The sequence below is a fragment of the Saimiri boliviensis genome, chromosome 19, assembly GCF_048565385.1.
Source record: "Saimiri boliviensis isolate mSaiBol1 chromosome 19, mSaiBol1.pri, whole genome shotgun sequence".
Lineage (NCBI taxonomy): Eukaryota > Metazoa > Chordata > Mammalia > Primates > Cebidae > Saimiri > Saimiri boliviensis.
The window spans coordinates 16360668-16385278 of record NC_133467.1 but is presented as its reverse complement, the minus strand read 5'-3'; the positions used below and the strand labels follow the sequence as shown (position 1 = coordinate 16385278).

At 45.5% G+C, this 24611-nt stretch overlaps 1 protein-coding gene across 2 annotated transcripts in view; it reads right to left on the bottom strand.

The window, feature by feature from the left end:
• SEC16B (SEC16 homolog B, endoplasmic reticulum export factor) overlaps positions 1-24611 on the bottom strand; it is a 40985-nt gene that overhangs the window by 9569 nt on the left and 6805 nt on the right. For both annotated transcript variants that reach the window (XM_074389533.1, XM_074389534.1), the window contains exons 6-18: positions 23140-23284; positions 22342-22493; positions 21888-21949; positions 20362-20497; positions 19649-19883; positions 15478-15571; positions 12984-13065; positions 9126-9243; positions 7817-7928; positions 6070-6175; positions 3361-3501; positions 2065-2169; positions 1158-1233 (exon numbers count right to left, since the gene is read on the bottom strand). In XM_074389533.1, coding sequence (XP_074245634.1) covers positions 1158-1233; positions 2065-2169; positions 3361-3501; positions 6070-6175; positions 7817-7928; positions 9126-9243; positions 12984-13065; positions 15478-15571; positions 19649-19883; positions 20362-20497; positions 21888-21949; positions 22342-22493; positions 23140-23284 — 1564 coding nt within the window. The remainder of the gene's footprint in view (positions 1-1157; positions 1234-2064; positions 2170-3360; positions 3502-6069; positions 6176-7816; positions 7929-9125; positions 9244-12983; positions 13066-15477; positions 15572-19648; positions 19884-20361; positions 20498-21887; positions 21950-22341; positions 22494-23139; positions 23285-24611) is intronic.

The following is a 24611-nucleotide window of genomic DNA, read 5'->3' as shown; positions in this document are numbered from 1 at the left end:
ATTTAAGTTCAACTTAAATTCTTTTCTTACCTCTCCTTCCCTCAAAGTGCCCGGCTATACTTCCCAGCCTTCGGGATGGCCACCTTGCAGGCTGGAACCCTTTTTAAAAAATCGTCTCCTTTCCAAATGTGTACATTGTATGACATTTCTTTTAACTTAACACTGCCTTGTATGATCTCTGAGCCTTTAGCCAGTGGGTTGGGGACAGGGAGGGGCTGAAATTACTATCCTATCCAACTCCACACCTTTTTATTTTTTGATCAATTATTTCTGAACTTCCTAATGGACCTGAGTATTTAAAACTTAGAAAGCTTCCAGTTAAAAACCCAAATTGTACTACAGAAATTGCTCTTAAAGAATCAAAGTACGTTCGCCCTGGAAGAGATCTTACTGTTAAGAAACTAAGGTGTGGACCTGTAACATGACTGGTCACAGGACTGGCATGGGCAGCCGACCCGACTGTTCCATCAGGCACCAGGAGGCAGGGCTCGGAAGGAAGCACCAACCACAGGCACCCAACCTGGCATTCCTCCACCCCCCACCTTTACAGATCCTGCTACACAGTGAGAAACAGAAGCTAAGACCGGCCCTGCCCTCCCTTCCCTCTGTTCATGCCTGAAGAAGAGAACTGGGCTGGGAAGAGAGGAGGGCCCTTTCCTGACCCTGCTGCGGGGGCACTTGGGGAAAGGGTACCGAGTTAACTAGGGATATGGTGCTTGGCAACCCATCTTTGGGAAGCATCCCGAGGGAAGGGTAGACACGCCAATCGCTAGCTCAAGACTCTGAAGGACTTCTGACATCCCCAACACTAACATGAGATACAGATGAACCACCATCTCTGGACTCAAGAAAATGTATCCAGCTGGAGAGATACTGACATAGGAGAGAGAATTAGCTAACAATACACTGCAACACAAAATCACTCGGGTATTTAAAAACCTGAATCGTGAAGCAGCAGCTGTTAGACTGAGGGGATTTAGACGTGTCGGGGATGTGAGGCTGCTGGGAGCTGTGTGGAGGAGGTGCCTGGACAGCGGGGCAGACTTACACAGGCACCCTGGGAAGGGAAGGGCGAGTGCTTTCGTGAATTACTTTGTCTCGTAGAATCAGATCCTGAGCGTTCGCTATGGATATGCTCAGTTCATCATTCTGGGTACCTGTTGTTGTTCCTCTGGCTCCCAAAATATCTGAGTGAGCAGGATGAGGATCCCCAATGTCTCCCGCTACCTTTTGCTGTTTAAAATAAAGTAAAATCTTTTTAAGCATCTCAAAGCAAAAACAAGAACAGGGAAACAAAGAGGTTCAAAACTTAAGCCAAAAAGAAACTTCCAGTGGGATTACAAGGTAGGGGAAACACTTGTATGCTTAGGGGCCTGGGGAGTCATGCAGATGGGGCCGCCAGCTCTGCTCAGAGCAGGCTGAGATGGCTGTAGACCAGAGTCATCCACCCTCCCCTGAAGGAACGAGCACATGAAAAGAATTAATCTGCAGGCCTCAGCACCTACCGCAGATAGAAGGGGTAGAAGCTGTGTGTGCTTTAAAAAATCCACCCTGTCTTTTCTTCAAAGCAGAATGGGAAAAAGAAAATGGAGGAGGCCCCGTTCCAATTACTGTTCCAATTACAACCAGCAGCTTTTGCAATTGTCAGAACAAAAAGAAAAGGCCCGGAAGTCTTTTAAGCAATTGCCCCATGTTACATGAAAGTGACACTGGTCCACTGTGATCCATTGTTCCTAGCAGAGATGGGGAAGCTTTGATGGTCATGAAACATATTCTCTGGGGTCCCAGGGAGGGGTGGCAAGAGTGACTGGGAAGAGTGACATGTGAACATAGGAAAATGCCTTCATACGGGGGACAAGCAGCGGCAGGGAAGCTCAGAGTCTCACGCCCTCCCCAGACACCTACTGTGCCTCATGGGTGATGGCAGAGGCCATGGTGAGACATGGGGAACAGGGACTTGGTAATGTCAGTGCCTACCTGTTCCATGCCTAGGGGAGAGAAGAGGGAAACGAAGGCCGACCGCCCCCCCTCCACCCCCAGTGCCCTGCCTCCTACCCCACTCACCTGCAGCTGCCTCCGAAGTCGCACTAGCCAGTCTGGCTCCAGGTCCCTGTTGCCACTGCGTCTTTCTAAAACCAGAGGATCTGACAGCTTCAGTTTCTCTGCTAGCTGTGCCAGGTTTCCAGATGGGTTCAGGGCAGAAAGGAAGACAGAGGAGAGGAAAGAGAGGGAAGAGAAATGGAAAGACAATGGGGAAGAGAAAACCAAGGAAAAGGAGAAAGACAGCCTTAACTTACTTGTAAATGACATTCTAAAGAATCACCAAAAAATAGCCAATTCAGCAGATATCCTCCCAACATTGCAGAACAAATAGATAATTACCCCGTCCTGGGTGTTAGATTCTAAATAAAATATGAGGAGAAACAGTAAGTCAGCTTCCTTTCTCTGCAAAGCCGTCTGCTCTGTAACAGTGTTTCTCAGACTTAAGTGTACACGGGAATTTTGTTAAACTTCTAATTGTAAACCTGTTAAAAAGCTAATTCTGATTCCAGACATCTGGACAGGGCCTAAGAGAGTGCATTTCTAACCAGCTCCCAGGTGATGCTAATGTTACATTTTTTTAACTTTGTATTTTAATGATTTAATTCCATAAATAAGTTTCAGTTACCCAAACTTTTCTAATCATCCATTCTGGATCCCTGAGCTCCTTGCAACCATCAACCTGTTGGCAGAAATTTCAGGGTCTGGGGAGGCTCACCACCACAAATTTTATAGGTTAAAGAATCCAGCACTTGGGCCTCATCTAAAGCAAAACAAAAATGTAAAGGCAGGCTGCTTTTCCACTCTCTAGCTAGGGGGATTTTCTTCAACTAATTGAAACAACCATTTGTCTGATTGTTGTTTTCTTCCCTGGGAACTAAAGCTTGGTATGTTTTTGTTTTCTATTTTAAATGTATCTCACATGTGATAAAATATTCCACGCATTTAAAAGCATTTTAATAAGGATCATTTCCTCTTTTAATCACTAAAATATATTTTCTAAGCCCAGGTCTTATAATTAGAATGGTTCACTGTAGCATGTAGTTTTACCGTACCAGAAAAACAGACACAGGAATGAATTTCTCGAGTAGCACACACACAGCTTCCGGTCTGCAGTCCCACCACCGCCCGCCCAGAGAGCCTCCTGCTGTGTGTGGCCTCTGCTTATCGCATCTGGGCATGCATACATGGTCAAAGCCGGCTGTGGGCTCTTTACGGCATGTTCAAAGAAGATGAAACGTGGAGTCTAAGCCGCTCTACAATGGCTTTCTCTGAATAGTGAAGATAAAACAGCTGCACGGAACCCTTTGAGAGGCTCACCTTGATGAGTTCCACCAACAGCACAGGGTGGCTGCTCTCTCCCCTGCTCAAGACAGCTGCACCAATGGCTTCGCAGTAATGCAAGGCCTGAGACACGAGGCCATAATCTGCCAGACGGGAAGCATAAAGGAGCTTATACACCTGTGAAGAGAAAAGAGTCAGCGACTAGTCCACCCAGGCAGGGAGGGAAAGAGAGAGAAATGTAGATAAGACTTCTTGGAAGTCAGCTGACTGCCAGCTTACACTAACTCTGGCATCCACATATCAAAAGGCTTGTGCCATTTGGAGCATTTTATCTGTGCGTGGGCACAACTCCATAGCCAGCCTGCAGTCCCAGCGTTACAGAGAAAAGGACAGGAGTCTCATCCGCTCAACCTTCCTAGGCCCGGTCACCATGTAAGGGGCACCGGAGTTCTTGTTTATTGGGTAGGCCACATCTCCAGAAAGCCTGATCTACAGGCACAGGACCAGGCACAAGAGGGACATTAAAAGCAGCAAAAACAGGCTGCCACCGTGGCTCACACCTGTCGTCCCAGCACTTGGGAGGCCAAGGAGGGTGGATCACTTGAGGTCAGGAGTTTGAGACCAGCCCGACCAACATGACGAAACCCCGTCTCTACTAAAAATTTAAAAATTAGCTGGGCATGTTGGTGCATGCCTATAGTCCCAGCTACTCAGGAGGCTGAGGTAGGAGAATCACTTGAATCCGGGAGGCGGAGTGCAGGGAGCCAAGATTGTGCCACTGCACTCCAGCCTGGGTGACAGGTGAGACTCCATCTCAAAAAAAAAAAAAAAAGAAGCAGCAGAAGCACCAAAAATAGACCCTGGTGCAAAGGGCATAAAGCTAATGGAGAAAAGTAAGCTCTTGTGGAAGCATGAGTGGCAGGGCAGGATCAAGTGTGAGGGCTTTGGTATCAGAAAGACCCAAGTTCAAATCCAAGCTCCATGCCAAGTGGAAAACATTGGGCTAGTTACCTCATCTCTGTGCCTCAGTTTCCTGTCTATGACATGGGAATAGTAACACTACCTGTGCCCTTGGTTGTTATGAAGATTCGGTGAGATAATTCAGGTAAAGTACAGAGAACAAACAGCATGCAAGAGATGTGAGCTGATAGCATATAACACCTCTGGACCTCTGTTTTCTCTTTGGTAAAAGAGGGTTAATCAGGCTGACCTCACAGGATTTGAAATAATACACAAGCAGTGTCAATGCCACAATGCTGGGCACGTAGACACATTCAGTAAAACAAGTTAATCTCATTACTATCAGCGTGAAGCAGCATCAAAAGAGCCAAGCACTGGGATGAATAAAGAAGGGAAAGAAAAACAGACCACAGAGCTAGTTGAGGACCAACACACTGAGCAAGCTTTTGCTGGAAAAGGCGGGTCTTTGGCAAAGCCCTTAAAGAAGAGAAGATGCTTTAGGACAAATGCCTTAATGCATGTGGGTTTAAAACCTAGATGATAGATTAATAGGTGCAGCAAACCACCATGACACACATAGACCTGTGTAACAAACCTGCACATTCTGCAAATGTATCCTGAAACTTACAGTCAAAATAATAAGAGACGATGCTAACTGGCCCATTTCTCTATGACACAGGAATTCCCTTTCAAGGCTTTGTGCTGTGTGTGCATGTTGTAATTATTGTTGTTGCTGCCGCTGCGTGCACCCTCAACACCAAGCACTGAAGGAGAAACGAGGAATTGCTGGCAAAGGTCTCTGCCTAAAGAAGATAATTAAGGCAGGAAGATAAGGTACCTGTGCATGAAAGGCAAGAAAACACAAGGCAGTGTGAGCTCAGTGTCAGTGGGGGGCCCTGGGTGCAGCCGTGGGAGCCACACTGTGCCCGCCATGACCTCAATGCTGAGAGCAGTTGCCGTGTGCCAGGCGCTGTTCTCATGCATTAGAGAAACTAACTCAATTTCATGCCAGCTCCACGACAAGGCACCACTCTCATCCCCTTTTACAGCTGAGACCACTGAGGGCTACAATCTCAGTCACACTTGTGAGCGTGGCCCAGGGAACCTGCATGGAGGAAGGGATGGTGCCGGACGTCAGAGCTCACGGAGGACTTAGACGGAGGAGGACATGATGTCAGCACTGGTCTTTACGAAGGTGACAACGGCATCATGTAGAGACATTGAGAAGAGAGGGCAGATGCCGCAGTGTGGACACCACCCGTATAGCTGAAACCCTGGGAGGGGCAAAGAAGGGTGAGGGCCAGGGCTGAACACAGAGGGATGTCCAGAGGTAGGGGGCAGAGGAGTTCAAAAGAGGCCAAGAAGGAGCGGGAAGCAGAGGGAGGCGGAGCAGCCACTGGGCTGGGCCTGCACTCCCACTCCCTCCGGCAGGGCAGGACAGCTGCAGAGACTGAGAAGAAGGGATTGCTTCTGGAGAGACAGGGCGAGGGAGCTGACAGCGGGAGTGAGGTGTGGGCCTGGGTGGCAGGCAGGACGTCCAAATGTCGGCGGTGAGGCAGGAGCCTCCAGCAGAGAGGCCTCTGCAAGGTTTTGCCTTCATGTTAGAAAATGCAGAATTTTAGGGGACATAAAAAGAAATCCTACACCCTCCCACGCTTAGGCTAATGAGGAAAAGTTCAGTAGATAACTTAGCCCCAGGTACTAAGTGCCAAAAAGCAAAGCTGGAAATACAGCTTCCTGCAGCTGCCTGACACAGTGACGGTGGCCTCATCTGGGCTCAGTTACCTGGAGAGAAGGGATGAAGGATTTGGGGCGGCCCAGCATCTGACAGTACTCGAAGATTTCCGTCCTCTGGATCGCCTCCGTTGTTGCAAATTTCAAAAACTCCTGACTAAAACCAGGGAATAACAATAAAAGAGATTGAGGAGTGGGGGCCGCGGGAGTTCAATCCTAGTGGATAGCCAAACACCAGCTGCAGCCTTTCATGGGAGAGTTTCCAGCCTGGGCTGATCCCTGTGGTGGCTTCAAGAGAAGAAAGAGACTCTGGGCTCCCAGAGTGAGTGTTTCACCTCCTCTTCCTCTCCCTCCGTGAGGCTGAGAAAGGAACAAAACAGGACTCGACAGGAGAGGAGGCACTAGGAGGCGGAGGCTGTGGAAAGAGGGTGCTGCCTGCCTTCTTGTTGAAGGGTAACTCAGCAAGGCAGGCTACCTTGAAGGGCACTGGGCCCTCCTCTTAAACACACAGAGAGCTGACCCCCATGCCCATGAAGCCTGCCGTGCATCTGGGAAGGGCACCCCTAGTTGGAGCAAATTCACACAAAAGAGGGGAGCCAGGTAACACTCCAGGAGCACTGAGACCAAAAGGCGTGGCAGAGTAGACAAGCACAGCTGAGCCAGAAATCAGACCTGCGTCCGTACCCTGGATATTCATTCCACCAGTGAGGATGAGGACGGAGTGAATGTGATCTGGTCGGGGTAGGTGGTGGGGGGCACAAAAGTCTCATGTGACCCAAAATCTCTCTCGTCAACAGCTTGCCATGGTGTTCAAAATCCCCAGGTTATTCCTCGGGGCTGAGCAGGAGAATCGCTTGAACCCGGGAGGTGGAGGTTGTAGTGAGTCAAGATGGTACCACTGCACTCCAGCCTGGGGACAGAGCGAGGCTCCATCTCAATTAAAAAAAAAAAAAAAGCAGCGGTGGGGAGTCGCTTTGCAGCCTGACTGCCTGGATTCTGAGTCCAACTCAGCCACACCCTGGCTGTACCATCTTAGACGGGTTATTTCACCTCCCTGTGCCTTGGTTTTCCGCCTCCGAAAGTGAAGATTACTTCACTTCTTCATAGGGTAGATATGTAACAATTAAAGGAAATAGGGCAAAGAAAACGCCTGGCACAACATAAGAGCTTAGTGAATCTTAACTCATATGGGGAGGGGGTGGAGAGACACAGAACAGGGACGAGCGCTGGGGAGCAAATCGTGCGGTCCCTGCATTCATTGCCGTGAGAGCTGATCCAGGGCGTCCTGCGGGAAAAGCCTAATGCTGTGGCCACAATGTCACCAGAGGGACACTAAGTCCTCACCCGTAGCTATTTGTAGGGACGCTAGGGCCCCAAAGAGGGACTAAACATGAACTTCTCCCACTCTGCAGTTTTGCCCCGGGGTGGGCTCTCAGAACAGGCCCAGGGCTTCCACACATAAAACATTGGGGTTTTGTGTTTTTTTTAAAAAGGAACAAAGTCAGCTTGTGGAGCCATGATGCCACCCAGTGGGCAAAGGGCACAATACAACACAAAGGCATCAGCCCACCTCTTTTCAGAGCAGGACCTGGGGCCTGAGGCCTCTGCTGATGCTGTAACGTGGGGCCCACGGGGCATCTCCTTGCACAGACCTGCACAGATAACAATCCCAGATAAGGGGGCCAGCGGTAGCTGAAATTCACATGAGAAAATGAAAAACGCATCCGTAAAACCCAACCTGGGCTAAAACAATCCTGTGGAAAACGTCCTTCCCATTTCCTTTACCCAGGTCACACACCTGTGGCTGCTGCCCAGCAAGACCAGATGGTCAGTCTTCACGGTGTAGTGGCCGAAGGGCACATGAGCCACGAGGTAGCAGAAGTGAGCTGCCTCCACAAGCCCCTTCCCAGCTGTGGGAGGAAGAGAACAAGACCCAGTCACAGAGCACACCGTGTGGGGACGCCTCTTCCGGGTGGATAGGAGAGAGATGCAAGAGTGGCCTCGGGGGTCTGAGGGGAGACGCCACGGGGGTATAAATGAATGAGCCTTTCACAGCATGCGTCACAGGCCCCCACACCCCACTCCTTCTCCCGCCAGCCCGTTTGGCCTCAGATGTTACATTTCTCTTCAGCCAGGAGAAGGCACGATTTTCCCCTTCTCCCTAAAGGATTTTTGATGAGGAATTCTCTAAACATTTTAGTCTTTCCTGAGGGTGAAAAATGAAATGCCTGCACCTGAGCGAGGAAGGAGCCAACTGGGAGTGGCCGTTCTAAAACTAGGCTTCCTGGGGCACCCTTGCTTTCCCTGCTAAAGTCAAACATAAAAATCACATTCATTACTGACATGTTCCCAGTTTTGAAATGTTCCCCCATACGTTCTCCACTGCCTCAAAATTGAGTTAATTCAACTAGATACAATACCTAGCACAGTGCCTGGCCCCCAAGAAGGGCTCGACAAACATTAGCTCCCTTCCACTCAGGGTGCCGCATGGCCTCCATCTGACTTGGCACAGCCTTACCCATAGCTATTTAACAGAGCAATATTTTTAAAAACCCCATGGGGGAGCACCATGGTTTCTAGATGCTCTGCTTCTTGGCTAAATTTGAGAATCACTGATCTGAAACATTCAGTAGCCCCTAAGTGTTTGTAAGGCCACATTCACAGAGAGGTGATGGAAAGCAAGACTACAGGGTTACCCAGTGTGGTTCAGGCAAAAAAGAATTTTCTATCTGATTGAACTGGGTCACTGAGAGATTTACGGCAACAGGAGGCAAGGTGTCCCATGTGTTAACTCCATCCACAGGGAATCTGACCCAAGGCTAGAAGATCAGCTGCCGAGAGGAGACTCCCACCACAGCAAAACACCAAGTCTCAGGGGCCAGGCCTGCATTCACTCACAGAAGAAACTCCACGAAACAGAGAGGCAAGGAGGACACGTGTTTCCCTGGAGTTTCTTTTCCCAAAACATGGAGGCTCCTGGGTCCAGGAAAAGCCTGGGGCATAGACTCTGGCACGACCCAGAATCTGAGACTCTAAGGGCAGGATATTTAAAGCTGGCCTGGTCACCCTCCAGAGGAGAGTAGAGGGACAGTGCTGGTGTCACTTACCCAGGGTGTCCCCCATGGTGATAATTGCACGCTGATACAGCTCCGGGTCCCCAGCCTGATTTGACAGAATCACAGCCAAGTGAGGCCTCCAGTCTCCCCACTGCTTTTCTCCACAACACTGAAAAGCAGCAGAAAAATAACTTCAATGTACAATCATTTAGGAACGGCCAAAACGTACATAAAGAAGAAGGTTGTCTATTTCCTGGTTCAGAAGTGGTCAGAGAACGCCCACTCTACCACCTGCAAGGCTGCCTTTCATTGATTCCGAGTTCTCATCTTTAACAAAGCAAAACTTTCAGCAGAACACAGATAGATACATATACATGCATGCATACATACATTCGCAGGGATACTGGAAAATGGATAAATAAAATGGCATTGCTCACTTACTGTTTTTCACATTTCTCCCCAGTGCCTGGCCCTCAAGTAGCTAGAGACAAAACTCAGAAAAACCCTGATACTTCAGTGGGAGAAGGAAGATCAAATATCCTTGGCTCATAAGTACGAGAGGCCACAGCCTGTCACAGATGTCAGGGGAACACGGGCCTGCTTAATATCTTACTAAATGGCTTATGTTTTCTGGCTTTACAAAGCCCATTCACACACATCCTCTTATTTAGTCTTCAAAGCAACGCTATGAAGTCTAGTTCCTATTGCCCCTTTAGGAATAAGAAAATCAAGCCAAGTGGCCCAACTAGGACAGTGCAGAGGCAGCAGAATTCCACCAGGGGGCAACAGAGAGTAGGCAGAGTGGTGGAAATGTACAAAGCCCCGCAAAAAGCGGTGTTTTCCCTACCATCTCTCCCTAAGGCTGTTCTACTAAATGAAGAAGAATTTCAAGGCAGAAAATATCAATAAAGAAACAATATAATGTAATGGAAACAACAGGCCCCAACTCGAGTCTTGCATCTTACTAGCTTACTTACCTTGAGCAGGTTTCTTAATGTCTGAACCCTTCATTTTCTCATCCCTAAAACAGAGATCATAATTTCTACCTAACAGGATTATTGTTGATAATAAAATAAGATAGTTGTGTAAAGCACATTGCATGGTGCTTCACATTTCGTTTGCACTTAATCAATTACATGTAGATATAAATACAGACACATGCACACACACTGCTGGAAGCTCAGCCAAGGAAAGAGATGATTTGCACACCCGTCTACCTTCCAATAATAACTAATATTTGGAGGTTAAAATTACTTGGTCTTTGTAATTATCCTGGGGAATAAAAGATGCTTTATCCAACTCAATTTTACACTCACTCCTTGTTGATCTGGTCAATGCAGAGTGAAGAGGATGATGACAATGATGGTGATGATAAATCACAATAATAATGGCAGTTTTCATGTGTCACATTGAACCACGAGCCATATCCTGTGCTAAGCACTTCTCCTACTAACAATCACATGTGCTAAGTACTATCATGACCCCCATTTTAACATGTAAGCCAAGCTCCTTCTTGCTGGATCTATAGAAACCAGCAAAAGAGAAGGAAATCCCTGGCTAAACACACACAAAGAAAAACTTAGAGGTCATTATTCTGTCTCCTCATTGGTGATTTGAAAAAGATCACTATAAATCAGATCAATGGGGAGGTGCAGGGGGATGCAGATGAGAGAGAGAGAGAGAGAGCGCACACCAAAATGCAATGGGCCAAGCATGGTGGTTGATATGTTCAGACATTTTTTCTCCTTTAATTTTCACAATAACTATTGGTTAGGCACCAAAATCCCCACAAAGATGCAAAACTGATGCTCTGTGAGATTAAGAAACAAAGCCAAGTTCGCTGGCAGACAGGCGTACAGAGTCTAGGTTAAACTTGTGTGAAACCCACACAAGTCTGTGCTGTCCAGTTGCCGTGATTTTTCACCACCCCATCCATCACATGGAACTGAAGTCCAGCCCGTTAGCAAATGCTAAAATTCTGGGAAACTCCCTAAGATCAAATACGGCATTGGCACATCACCTCTGGCTCCTCCGTTTGCTCACCTAAAAATAGGGGAAATTTAGCTAACTCTACTGTTACAAAAAACCCAATGGACCATAGCTAATGATATCATTTCCTGCATTTAGTGTTTCATGACATAATGCCATTCCACTGTGGAGCACAGGCCATTCTGCTGAACTGTGAGGCACACTCTTTGCTACAAAGCAGCTGGTTGGTTTCATGATGGGGCATGAAAATCATTTCTCTTTTCTTGGAATTTGCCACAAGCAATAAGAAGGACCAAGAAAGGGAAAATGTGAGGTCGATTCTTATTAAAACTAATATTCACCAAAAACCCAAGCCTCAAGATCCGAGAAGAAGCTGCCAAGAGTAATGGAGATGGGACAGAGGTGCCTCCACAGGAAAGCTGAGAGGACACAAGAGGGAGAGTACCCCACAGCTCTCCCCACTGGCTGCGGGGCAAAGGCACACATGGAAAACTGTGGGTCCTGCAGAAAATGCCAGATGGCCTGGAATATGGCCTGGTTCGTCCTCTGCACAAACCTAATACAAATAACTGGAAATATATACCCAGGAAAGATTCAACTCCTTTAAAGGCACGTAATATGAGAAAACCAGCACAGAATGTGTGTAAATACACCGTAAGACAGAAGGAGGAAGGTAACTTGAGAAATAGGAGCGAGGACATTCACCACAAACATGTCACCATGAAACCAATGAAAAATTGTCACCAAACATTTTGTCGTGAATTTAAGTAAAACAATGAAACAATTGCTTATATGAAGCAAGAGGGTAAATCTGAGTAATAAGAGCTCAGGAAATAGATGGTGGATAACAGGAGATGACTGGAATGTGTAGAGCTCAGGAAGAAATAGGGGGAAACTGAAGAAATAAAGACAGAAACACAGGGGCATGAAAGCAAGAGACACTGGCAAAAACATAGTGACAGAGGAAGAAAAAAAGGAGGGAATGAAAGCGGGGTAGGGAGGGAGGGAGGGAGGAAGGGAGAACGGGAGAGAAAGAGGGAAGGAAGGAGAAGGAAGGAGAAGAGAAGGGAAGAGGGGAGGGAGGGAAGGAAAGCAACAGGAAAAAAGAAGAGAAATCATTAAATAAAAAATTCTAGGTATAATTCATATGTGTATATATGTGAAATACGTGTCCATGGAAAAGGAAACCAGAATAATGGAACAAAACAAGTATTGAAGGACATAATCCAAGAAAATGTTCCTGAGCTCTAACATATGAACATACATATTAAAAGGGCATGCTATATATGCCCCAAGAAGAAACGATTCAAACCGTCAACGCCAGGACATCACCTAGCAAAGTGATTGGCCGTCAAAGGTAAGGAAGGAATACACTGGGGCCAAAAGAGCAAGTCTCCTGTGATGGGGAAGCTACCAGGCTGGCTCAGACTCTCAGCCACATCAACTCTAGAAGGCTGAGATCAGGTATGTCCAGCTCTGAAGTGCCAGCGTGCAGTGGTGGGAAGCACTTCCTCCAGAACTGCCAGGGGAAGCCTGCAGAATAAGCACGGGTCCTCTTGCCGTTCACGGCACAGCAGGCAGCTTTGACATTTTGGAAAGGTCGAGGTCTTCAGAGTCAGACAGACCCAGACAGATCCTGACCCCACTACTCACTATCTCTTATCTTGGGTAACTTTACACCTCTGCAGCTCAGTTTCCACATCTGCAAAGCAGAGAGAATAACTCCTACCTCCATGCATTAAACCAAATAAGACGCATCAAAGCACTTAGCACAGGGCCTGGCACACGGTAAGTGATTAACGAACTATTAATATTAGCATCACGTTTCTTCCTGAAAGCCATTGCTGCGTTCCCGAGCAGTCCCCACCCCCTCAAGCCCTTAGGATGCCAGGGTGGCAAAGGAATCCTGTCATGGGGTACCGTGGCTGCCTGTGGAATCCTCCCCGACATGAGCTGGAAGAGGGTCTGCAGTGGGTCGTTGAGCGCCAGCGTGCTGGTGAAGCTGTGGGAAGAAGGACGGTCAGTGAGGACCCCGCCCAGGGAACCTCTCAACTCACTGCCCACGAGGCTCAGGGCCTCGCGGAATTCTATGAGATTTTGGCAGCTTCTTTAGGCACGTGAGCATCTCCTTGCTTTCTGCTGTGCCTCTGTCACATCCTTTGAGAAGAGATGGCAAGGTCTGCGCTCTCCCGCACACCCCAGCTAGATCTCATTGTTGGGGGTATTTTCTGCACCTTGGTCTTGATGGCCTAACTCTGGAATTACCATTTCCGTAGGCCTTCTCCCATCACTGAGATGACCCGCTGACATCTCAAAGGCCCCTGGAGAGCCGCGGCAGTGTATCTGGAAGCTCTTCTCCATGGGCCCCCCCATTCCCAGCCACCCTGATCTCCCACTCCCTGCAGCCCTCCTCCGCGCCAAGCCCACAGCGCTTAGTGCCGTTTTTCTGGCTCATCAAGAGCCTGGGTCTGTAGTGCTTTTGCTCACAAGCACTAAATAGCCATTTTCAGTAACCAAAGAGGCGTGGAACAGGGGCCAGAAATGATCCTGCTGATGACAAACCATGGGATATGCTTAACAAGGATATAATAAGCTCTACAGCTGATTTGAGATTTAAGCTCACTCAGTGAGAGGTATTTTTCACAGTTCACTGGGCTCCATCAAAAATCAATGGCCCAAGGCAAAAAAAAAAAAAAAATCTGTAGCAGAGATGTATGCTACAATGTGGGGCTGTGGGAGGTTCCTTTTCAAAGCCTGAAGGAAAATCATCCTCAGAACACCGTCCTTTATTTAACAGCACCCTTGCCACAGGAGCTCCGAGCACGTATCATAACACAACTTCTGCGTTCCTCACCATTGCAGTCTCAGAAGATAATAAAGTGCACCACAGTGTCACCAGTCTGCAGGAAGACTGAGGACTGCAGCCATCATGAGACTCAACCGAGGCCGTCATTCAGAACGCGCCCCCGCGGTGGTGCCGCCATTAGGCCCCCTGACTGACCTTAATGTGGAAGTATCATTTTTTTTTTTTTTGAGATGGACTCTTGCTCTTGTCACCCAGGCTGGAATGCAATGATCTGACCTCTGCTCACTGGAACCTCCATCTCCCGGGTTCAAGCAATTCTCCTGCCTCAGCCTCCTAAGTGGCTGGGATTACAGGCACCTGCCACCACGCCCAGCTGCTATTTGTATTTTTAGTAGAAATGAGGTTACACCATCTTGGCCAGGCTGGTCTCGGACTCCTTACCTCAGGTGATCCGCCTGCCTCGGGCTCCCAAAGTGCTGGGATTATAGGCATGAGCCTCCATACCTGGCAGAAGTGGTGTCTTCTAATTCAACCTCTGCCCAACAGGATTTATGGCCAATTCAAATGTAAATGAAGCTGAGAGGGTAGCTTCACAGCTTTAACCAGCGCTAGAAGCTAAACACTTTGAGCTAGCATCTTTCTTGTTGTCTGACCCAAGTCTGCCCCTTACAGGACGGTTCCTCACCCCACCCACCATATGCTGGGTGAAGCCTGACGGACGCATTCAGAAACCCTTCTCCCTCCAGCACACCGAGACCGGCCACCTTCATCTGATCCCAGCTCTCTCGCTCTGTTCACTCTGTTTCATGTCCTTATTCCAAACTCCTGGCTACGGACCCTTGCTTCCATCCCCAGCTCATCCTAGTTTGGGCATTTTTCCTGGTCCACACTGGCAGCCAGATCACAGTGTGCTGGCGTCATTTCTGACTAAGCACACCCCTTCAGTCTCAACACCTCCCACTGCTAACGATGCAGACTTCTGGATCTAATTGCCAGTCCTATAACTCCTCTTCCCACCACAGCTCATGACCCTGCTACCCCACACCCCTGCCCTACTCTCAGTATTCAGAATGTCATCCCAAGAATAAGCAGTAGGAACTGCTTACATCAAAGACCCTCAGTCCCAAGGCTCTATCAGGTAAACTGGAGTGCTCGCCTACCCTTCATTATTGGAACGAGCTACAACAGCCCCTCCCAAAGAGAGAAGGCTACTGCAATGTAAAAACCGACTTAATTTCTACGGGAGCCACGGTGGCTAGGCCTGCTGTCCTGGCACTTGAGGAGGTGAGGCTATGTGTTCAAGGCCAGCCTGGACAGCATAAAAATCCCTCATCCATTTAAAAAAAAAAAAAAAAACCTACTTAATTTTTGGAAACTCTGACCCAGGCCAATTTTGCTAAAACTTTTTATTCAATTTAGCAGGTAGAAAGAATGTATCTGTGTCTAAAACAGAGAAATGCTGTGTCCAGCTCAGAAAAGAGAACATGGAACGATCCCTGGAGTGGGAGGCTCCTCAATGCATCCGGCATTTCTCCACACCCTCATCTTCCATCTTTGGCAAGGAGGCCTCTCTGCCCCACTGGTCTCTTTTGTTAAGTCCCGACTCACCCACTCATGACCCAGCTGTAGGTCCTTGGGTCCATCTTGCTGGACAGGAACAAGGCGTGACCCCACAAGTGGTTCTTCATGGCCCACTCCAAGGCTTCCTGAAAACCAAAACAGCACATTCAAGAGTGCCTTTCCCACCTTCCACTGATGACATGCGTAAGCCCCCATGCTTACGCACCGCTGCCTCCCGAGCAGTTGAGGCTGGGCTTCCAGAAAACCCTAGCGCCTCACACAGGAACGTGGACAGCCAGGAAGTTGATGAGGTCGCCTTCACCAGCCTTCACCTTATCAACATCCACTGTGCTATTTCATCAGCTTCCCCTCAGACATGGTTGCTGGTTAGCCTCATCTATTTAGCAAAAGTTTCATAGCACTTGAATATCATGACTACGGTAAATACCAACATATAGTATACTGGAAAAATACTAAAAGAGGAGATTTTAAGTGTTCTCATTAGGAAAAAACATGATAAATATGTGAAGTAATATATATGTGAACTAGCTCCATTTAGACATTCCACAGTGTGTGTGTGTGTGTGTGTGTGTGTGTGTGTTTATATATAAAGAGAGAAAATACATGGTATATTCATAGGAATATATGGTATATTCATATACCATAAATATATACAGTTTTTGTCAATAAAAAATAAAAGCAAAGATACAAAAAACAAGAAATTAAATATTTAAATGTAAAAATTAATACCAAAAGTACTTCAACGTCATTTTTATGAATTAATTTTGAAGTAGGAAAAGCCTTTCTAACTATGACGCCCAGAAACTTATGATTTTACATAGAAAGCCCTAAAAACATAAAGAGCTCCAACGAATCAATAGGTGAGGATCAAAGACTCAATAGAAAAATGCAGAAAAACTATGACAAATTCACAGATTAAAAAATATTCAACTTCATTGAATTCATTTCGAATTGCATTGGATTGAATTGAACATATTCATTTCAATAAGAAATTCAGGCCCAGCACCGTGGCTCACACTTGTAATCCCTACACTTTGGGAGGTGGAGGCTCACTGGGGCCCAGGAGTTTGAGACCAGCCCTGGCGACCCAGCAAGACCCCATATCTATAAAACATTTTAAATTAGCCGATAATTTTTTATTTCAAGACAAGATCTCTCTGTCACCCACGCTGGAGTACCATGCCATGATCTCAGCTCACTGCAACCTCCACTTCCCAGGTTCAAGCGATTCTCGTTCCTCACCCTCCCGAGTAACCGGTACTACAAGCTATGCCACCACGTCTGGCTAATTTTTGTATTTTTTGTAGAGACAGGGTTTCTCCATGTCGTCCAGGCTGGTCTCAAACTCCTGACCTCAAGTGATCCGCCCGCCTTGGCCTCACAAAGTGCTGGAGTTACAGGTGTGAGCCACCATGCTCAGCCTTTATTCACTTCTCAGATTCGCACTTACCAAAGAGTTTGAAACACACTGTGGTGTGAATGTAGGAAAATAGCCACTTTTTTTGCATTGCCGGTAGAGTGAATTGGCATAACCTCTAAAAGGTAATTTGTCAATAGCTATCAAAATTACAAATCATATCCTTTGACCCAACACTTCTTCGTCTAGAAATTTATCTTACATATATTCTCTCATACTGGGCAAAATGACAGTGATTATTCATTTCAACATTGTAATTGCAAAAGATTAGAAGTACTCTTAATGTCAAGCTATAGGGGGTTTAGTTAAATTAATTATAATTTATCAGTGGAAGACTATGCCAACATAAGAAATAATGAGAAAGGTATGTACATAGGCTATAGAGCAGTGGTCAGCAAAATAGAGCCTAAAGGCCAAATCCAGCACACTGCCTATTTTGGTACAGCCCATAGCCTCAGAATAGTTTTTACCTTTTTAAGTGATTGGAAAAAATAAAAATAAATAACTTTCATTATGCATTAAAGTTATATGGTAATTCAAATTTCTATGACCATAAACGAATTTATGAAAACATGGCCATACCCATTCATTTATGTATTTTCTGTGGCTGCTTTCATATTATAAGGGCAGAGCTGAGTAGCTGTAATAGACTGTGGCCTGCAAAATGTAAAATGCTTACATTTTATGGTTTTTACGTCTGTGCACTTATGGAAAATGTTTGGCAACCCTAATAAACGTGTTTTCTGAGATATTTTGTAAAATGAAAAAGGGAAGGTACAGAAATGGTATATACTAGGCTAATTTAAAGGAAGAGAAAATAACAATATATGCATAAAATTTTTCTGGATATTTCGGAGAAATTGGGTGACTGGGGGAGGTGGCAGCATCATTTCCCAGTTATTTTTTTTTATATTTTAATTTTTGAATTAAATTGATTCAAATTTATTTTAATCATCTATCCAAATACTTAAATTTATATGAATTTTGTAAAGTATAATCTTAACTTCAAAATTAAGCTAGAAATCAATCTTCATCTGTTTAAAGTACGGACAGTCCCTTCTTTATGAGTTTTTGACTTTACAGTGGTGTGAAATCAATACACATTTGGTAGAAACTGTACTTCAAGTACCCAGACAACCATTCTGTTTTTCACTTTCAATAACATATTCAATAAATCACATGAGATATTTAGTACCCTATTATAAAACAGGCTCTGGGTTAGATGATTTTGTAAGTTAAGGTAAAGGTTCTGAGCACTTTTAAGGTAAGCTAGGCTAAGTTATGATGTTGGGTTTGGTGTATCAAATACATTTTCAACATATGATATTTTTTATTTAATGATGGGTTTATTGGGATATAAACATTGCAGTCAAGGAGCATTTGTATTTAATATTAATAGGCAAGCCTTAGGTTTAACAGCAGGGATCTTTGTAAACAAATTTCCTAGAAATTAATTTGGTGTATATGTAAAAAACCTTTTAAAAGTGCATACCCTTTATATACCCAATAATTCCACTTCTAGGAATACATACTAAAAAATTTAAAAGATCAGGAAAGACTTATGTAATAAGATGTATAAATGGCTTAATTTATAATGGTTGACAAAATTGTAAACAGTCTAAATACTCAATAATAGTAGAATAGCCAAATAAAATATGATACATTGATATGATGCAATATTGTGTAACTATTTTTTAAATGGTGCTACTGGAGCATATTTAAAGCCATATCATCTTAAGTTTAAGAAAAGAAATATGGCCGGGCACTGTGGCTCACGCCTGTAATCCCAGCACTTTGGGAGGCCGAGGCAGGCAGAACACAAGGTCAGGATTTTGAGACCAGCCTAGCCAATACGGCAAAATCCCATCTCTACTAAAAATGCAAAAATTAGCCGGGAGTGGTGGTAAGCACCTATAGTCCCACCTGCTCAGGAGACTGAGGCAGGGGAATCACTTGAACCCGGGAGGCAGACGTTGCAGTGAGCAGACATTGCACCACTGCACTCCAGCCTGGGTGACAAAGCGAGACTGTCTCAAAAAAAGTTAAAAAGAAGAAGAGAAATAAACAATTACATATGCAGGTTTATTTTCTTTTTACTATATATGCATGGAAAAATGATGGAAGTAAATATATCAAAATGTTAACAGGTATTACCTTTTTTCTTTTTAGTTTTTTTTTTATTTTTAATTTTTATGGGTACATAGTAGGTGTATATATTATGGAGTAAAAAGATGAGATATTTCGGTACAGGTATATAATGTACAATAATCACATCTCGGAAAATTGTGTATCCATCCCCTCAAGCATTTATCCTTTGTGTTACAAACAATCCAGTTATGATCTTTTAGTTATTTTTAAATGTACAATTAAATTATTATTGACTATAGTTCCCCTGTTGTGCTAGCAAATACTAGGTCTTATTCATTCTAACTCTTTTTTGGCACCATTACCCCTCCCCTCCTCCCTCCACCCACCCCGACTGCCCTTTCCAGCTTCTAATAACCATGCTTCTACTCTCTATCACCATGAGCTCAATTGTTTTGATTTTTTTAGATCCCACAAATAAGTGAGAACATGTGAGGTTTGTCTTTCTGTATCTGGCTTATTTTACTTAATATTTCATTGTCTTTTAATGGTAGAACTATGGGTGTTTTTATTTTCTTCATTGTGTCTTTCTGAACTTCTCCCATCCTCCTTGAAATGAGTATATACTATTCACATTATTGGAAAAGGGGTGAGTGGTGGAGAAGGATGGTGATTGCTTTTGGGGGAAGGGCATACTTGCCTTCTTCCTTCCATAGTAGAGCAGTCTAGTGAATTTCTCCACAATCTGCGCAGGTGTCTCCACACTTGGGGGGATCTCTCCAGTGAGCAGGTTCGGGGTCCCAGAGCTCAGCACTGGCCAGTCCTCATCGGTCAGGCTGATGAGGTTGGCCACAGGGGGCTGCCGTTTGTACTTCTCCAGCTTCTTGCAGTCTTGCATTAGCAGCTCAGCGATGTCAGACCCCACCATGGACTGTAGGGCAAAGAGGATCATCGGGGGAGAATCCTATGAGTCCTCAAGCTGGCAGCTCCAGCTGGAGACAGAAGGCACTGGAGCCTGCCTTCTTCACAAAGAGGCCAATTATGCAAGCATAAGGCAGTCCTTTCTGGGATTGCTATATTTCAAACTTCAGCATCATTATCGTGGTTGTCTTCTGCCTGTCAGGAGCTACAAACCTTACCAGGAACATTCACAGTTTCACAGGTATATTATTTGGCTGGTGCAATAACCCAGAAACTGTACAATATTCCCAGACCAAGGAAGAAGATCATCAGGGGAAAGATTTGCATTAGCAAACTGGCATCGACATTTGAGCGATTTTTTCCCTTGGGGCAATTTGTGGCTTCTTTCATCCTGCTTTTCATAATCATGCCATAAACAGAATCTTATCTATCCCAAGAAAACTTAAATTTCAGCCTGCACCCGCTCTCCCACCAAAACAGTAACTCACCCCATTCTGGCGACAGAGGAGAACCAAGAGTTGCCACAGTAGAGCTGAGTCTCTGCTCCCCAGTGTCTCAGATCTGCAGCTCTGAGCTGCTTTCTGCTGGCAAAACGTCATAATATCCACCTTGTGTACATCTTCCCTACATGGAAAAATTTTAGGGAGCAAAGAGTGAGCAGGCAGATACTTCCCTGTTTCGGACCCCAGGCTCCTCCTAAGTGTGCAAGTGCTGGCTGGGCTGTGGTTGAGATGGAAGTCTGACAAGCCAGGGCTAAGGTAATGAGCCTGTAGCTATAGGATAGTTCTTTTCTTCTAGAACAGGAAGAAATTTCAGAGATTCTCTCATGCACCCACCTCCCCCCGCATTTTACAGACGAAGAAGCAGAGGTTCAGAGACCTGAAGTGACTACACAGGACAGCAAGTAAAAACAGACTCTGGAGTCAGACCACCCTGGGTCTAAATCTGGGTCTGCTCCTTCTCTGTTTAGACAAGTTTCTTACCTCCGCTGGGCCTCAGCTTTTTTTCCTAACATAGGGACAGTAAAAGAACCTATCTCCATACAAAAAGGAATTAGAAAATTGTGGGGCATATATTAAGGGGTCAGTATGATTGGCATTATGATTTGCTCAAGATCATCCAATAACATCAGAGCCAAGTTAAGCTTAGTACCCCCGTGTCTGAACACCCGACTTGCTTTTTGGCCCTATATCTGTACACCTGTATCTAAGAAACAGACTACACTCATTTTTACTTGAAGGAACTGTCAAATACCATATGGGGAATATTTTTGTGTAGTAGTGATGATACTTTCCATGTGAGATTAGTCTCAAGCATAATCTCACGTGAGACTCACAGGCAAGCCTTGGATAGGAAGAGCAGGTGTCACACCACTTCTCAGGGGGAAAACTAAGGTTCAGAGAGGGCTAGTTGACCTGTCCACCATGGGACTCCAAGTCAGTAGGATGCCCTGAGCCTAGGACCCAGGTGGGCTGTCACCCAGCAAGGTCTCTCTCCTCAACAGAGATGCCCTGAGTTACATTTATCAGAAATACGAGACATTTAAAAGCAGTCCCGGCTCAGTACGGCAGAGGGCTCACTTGCACACTGTTCTGTAACTTGAACACTGCCGATCTTATTTCCTTCTCCAGGAAAAAGCCACTGTGACAAGAATTGTTTCTGCTATGATCCACTTGTCAGTGACTTCCCAGGATATGCTCCACTTTTCTGCTAACATCTATCAGCACATGGAACACCAAAACTTCCTACCATGCAGCCTCTGCAAAATGGAACCGATTTTAGATTTCTAAACTGTCAAGCTAATTTTTATTTCTGTCTTTCAGCTATTGAATGGCTTGCCAAAATGGCTCAGGCCACATTTGGTTCTATCTTGTGGCACAGAGAATTCCACTCCAATAAGGACAGATATTTTTTTTCCAAGGAAATCGAGAGCAAATCTCCAAAATGCTGATCTGGACAGGAAGATTCTCTAGGTTTCCAAAGCCCTTACTCGGCAGCTCTTACAGCAGTTTACCTAATCAAGGGTCCTGAGAAACTTCTCATCTCCTCTTGCTCTTCAGAGTCATTAAGAATAACCTGGAATTTAAAAATCAGACTTTTGTCTTTAAGACTGCATCCACCCTAGGCCCCTATTAGTCAAGTCTAGTATCTGACTCCAGGGTCCTAGCATGGTCCTAGGATGTGGCTCAAGGCCTTGTGGAGAAAGCAGAAAGAAAAAAGTAAATCTTGTTGCTAAAGATGAGCCACTGACAGCACAGGAAAAACATAACTCTGGCATCATTTCTTTCAGAGAAGAGCCCCACCCATTCCTGTACCCCCTAATCCAGGGGGTACATGGCCCAGTTTCCCACAAGAGTGTCCCATTCCTGGAGCTGCCCCGACTCAGGTTCAGGAAAGCAAGGTAAGCATGTCAGGAGTAGATAGGTGGGCAGTGTGCTGGCATTTCAGGGACACTAGATCTTCTTTACCTCCATGCTGTGCACTTCAACAAGGGCTGCTTGCCCGTCAGTGAGAGAGCTGGGACCCACACACACCAACTGACCTCCTGGCCCAAAACTCACAGGAACATGAGGGACGTAGAACTTCATGGGTGCTTTGGGACCAGCTGAGGAGACATACTCTGACCAACAGACACAGATGGACATCGTTAGCATTACTTCCATCACTGTTCTTTAGTTTAGGAATATGCCACAGACGTATTTCTGCCCAAATTCTGCCTGAACCAAAATAAGATTCTGGGTGGGTTGTATAATCAGAAGAAGTCCATGTTCCCTGCTCCAGTCAGATTTAAGCCGCTGAGAATGTGTCAGAATACAATGCATGGGCTTGATGATTCAGTCCAAATGATAATGCACTCAGCCCAGACTCCGTGATGTCGAGAGCCCAAGGAGTCTCTGGCTTTTGTGGCCTCTATCACCATGACAAGGTTCCTACATCCAGACAAAGCAATGATGCTTTGTGTCCTCCTTTTGCTTTTCCTAATTCTCTCTGCTCTTCACTTGTCTTAAAAGCAACACTGAGTGCCTCCTTCCCCAATCTGATGATGGATAGAGGCAGTGTTCCCTTCCAGGAATCAGCTATGATGCAATTACCATTACCAGCAAAAAGATAGAAAATGGAGCCAAAGTTGACCTCTCTGCCCAGGAAATCTACATAAGCAAATGAGGCCGACAATGATCCATCTTAAGGCTGACTTTCCCAGACACTTGCCACCCGGCCTTTCCACATCAGATTCAAGCAACTCTTGTGATCATCTTAGAACCCACCAGCCTGAACTGGACTCCAAGCTGCTAACACTGGAGGATCATCCTGCTCGGAGGCATCTGTGATGTACTGACTGAGCTCATAGCTGCTGGAGCTGAGACCGGACTCACGCTGCTGGAGAAGGTTGGACTCACTAGCCAATGATGGCTGAAAGTTAAAAAAAAAAACACATAGGAAGAAGTTTCAGAGAGCTGGTCTTCTCAAGCGTTCCTTCAAAGAAACAAAATACATACAGTGAAAGTGGATGTGTTGAAAGAAGAAAAAGAGATAATCAAGTTGACAGGCATTTGCCAAAAAGATGTATTATGACCCAATGGAAAGAATGCAGGCCTTAGGGTCAAGGAGCCTTGAATTCAAATCTCAGCTTTATCTTATACTCAGCTGCTGTGCCCCTAGACACATAACTTAGCTTCTCTGAGCTCAGTGCTTTCATCTGTGATATAATCATATCTGCCCTATATACTTCAAGCAAGTCATGTACTAATTCACCAACTATTTAGTGAGCACCTGTTATGCTCCAGGTACCATGCTTTCCCTTTGGACGCAGATGTAAAGAAATTCACAGGGCCAGGTATGATGCCTCATGCCTGTAATCAGAGCACTTTGAGAGGCCAAAGCAGGAGGATCACTTGAGCCCAGGAATCTGAGATCCCAAATTGCCATAAAGCAAGACCTCATCTCTACAAAAATAAATAAATTCATTCATTCATTCATTAATTTAGCTGGGCACGGTGGTGCACACCTGTAGCCTCAGCTACTTGGAAGGCTAAAGTGGAAGGATCTCTTGACCCCAGAAGTTCAAGGCTGCGGTGAGATATAATCATGCTGTTACACTCCAGCCCAGGTGACAGAGCAAAACTCTCTCACCAAATAACTAAAGAAATAAATTCATTGAATTTACAACTCATGTGCATACAAGTAAAATAATGGGTTCAAAAGCTCTTTGAGCCAAGCACAGTGACTCACACCTGAAATCCCAGCACTCTGGGAGGCTGAAGCAGGAGGATCACTTGAGGTTAGGACTTCCAGACCAGCCTGGCCAACATGGTGAAACCCCATCTCTACTAAAAATACAAAAATTAGCTGGGTGTGGTGGAGCACATCTGTAGTCCCATCTACTAGGGAGGCTGAGGTGGGCGGATCACTTGAACCAGAAAGGTGGAGGTTGCAGTAAGCCTAGATCAAGCCACTGTACTCCAGCCTGGGTAACAGAGTGAGACTCACCCTCAAAAAAATAAAATAAAATAAAAAATAAAGATCTTTGTACACTGTAAAGTGTTATGCATATTTATGTGGCTGCTGTCATTGTATTGTTACTATTAATCATAATAATATGTGTCCTACCCGATTAAGCACTCAGAATAGAAAAGAAATTGACCTCAAAAATCATACAGACCTAATAAGGGAGATAAGATTAATAAAGACTTTCAAAATTAAGAATCCATCCCTGGCCAAGCATGGTGACTCATGCCTA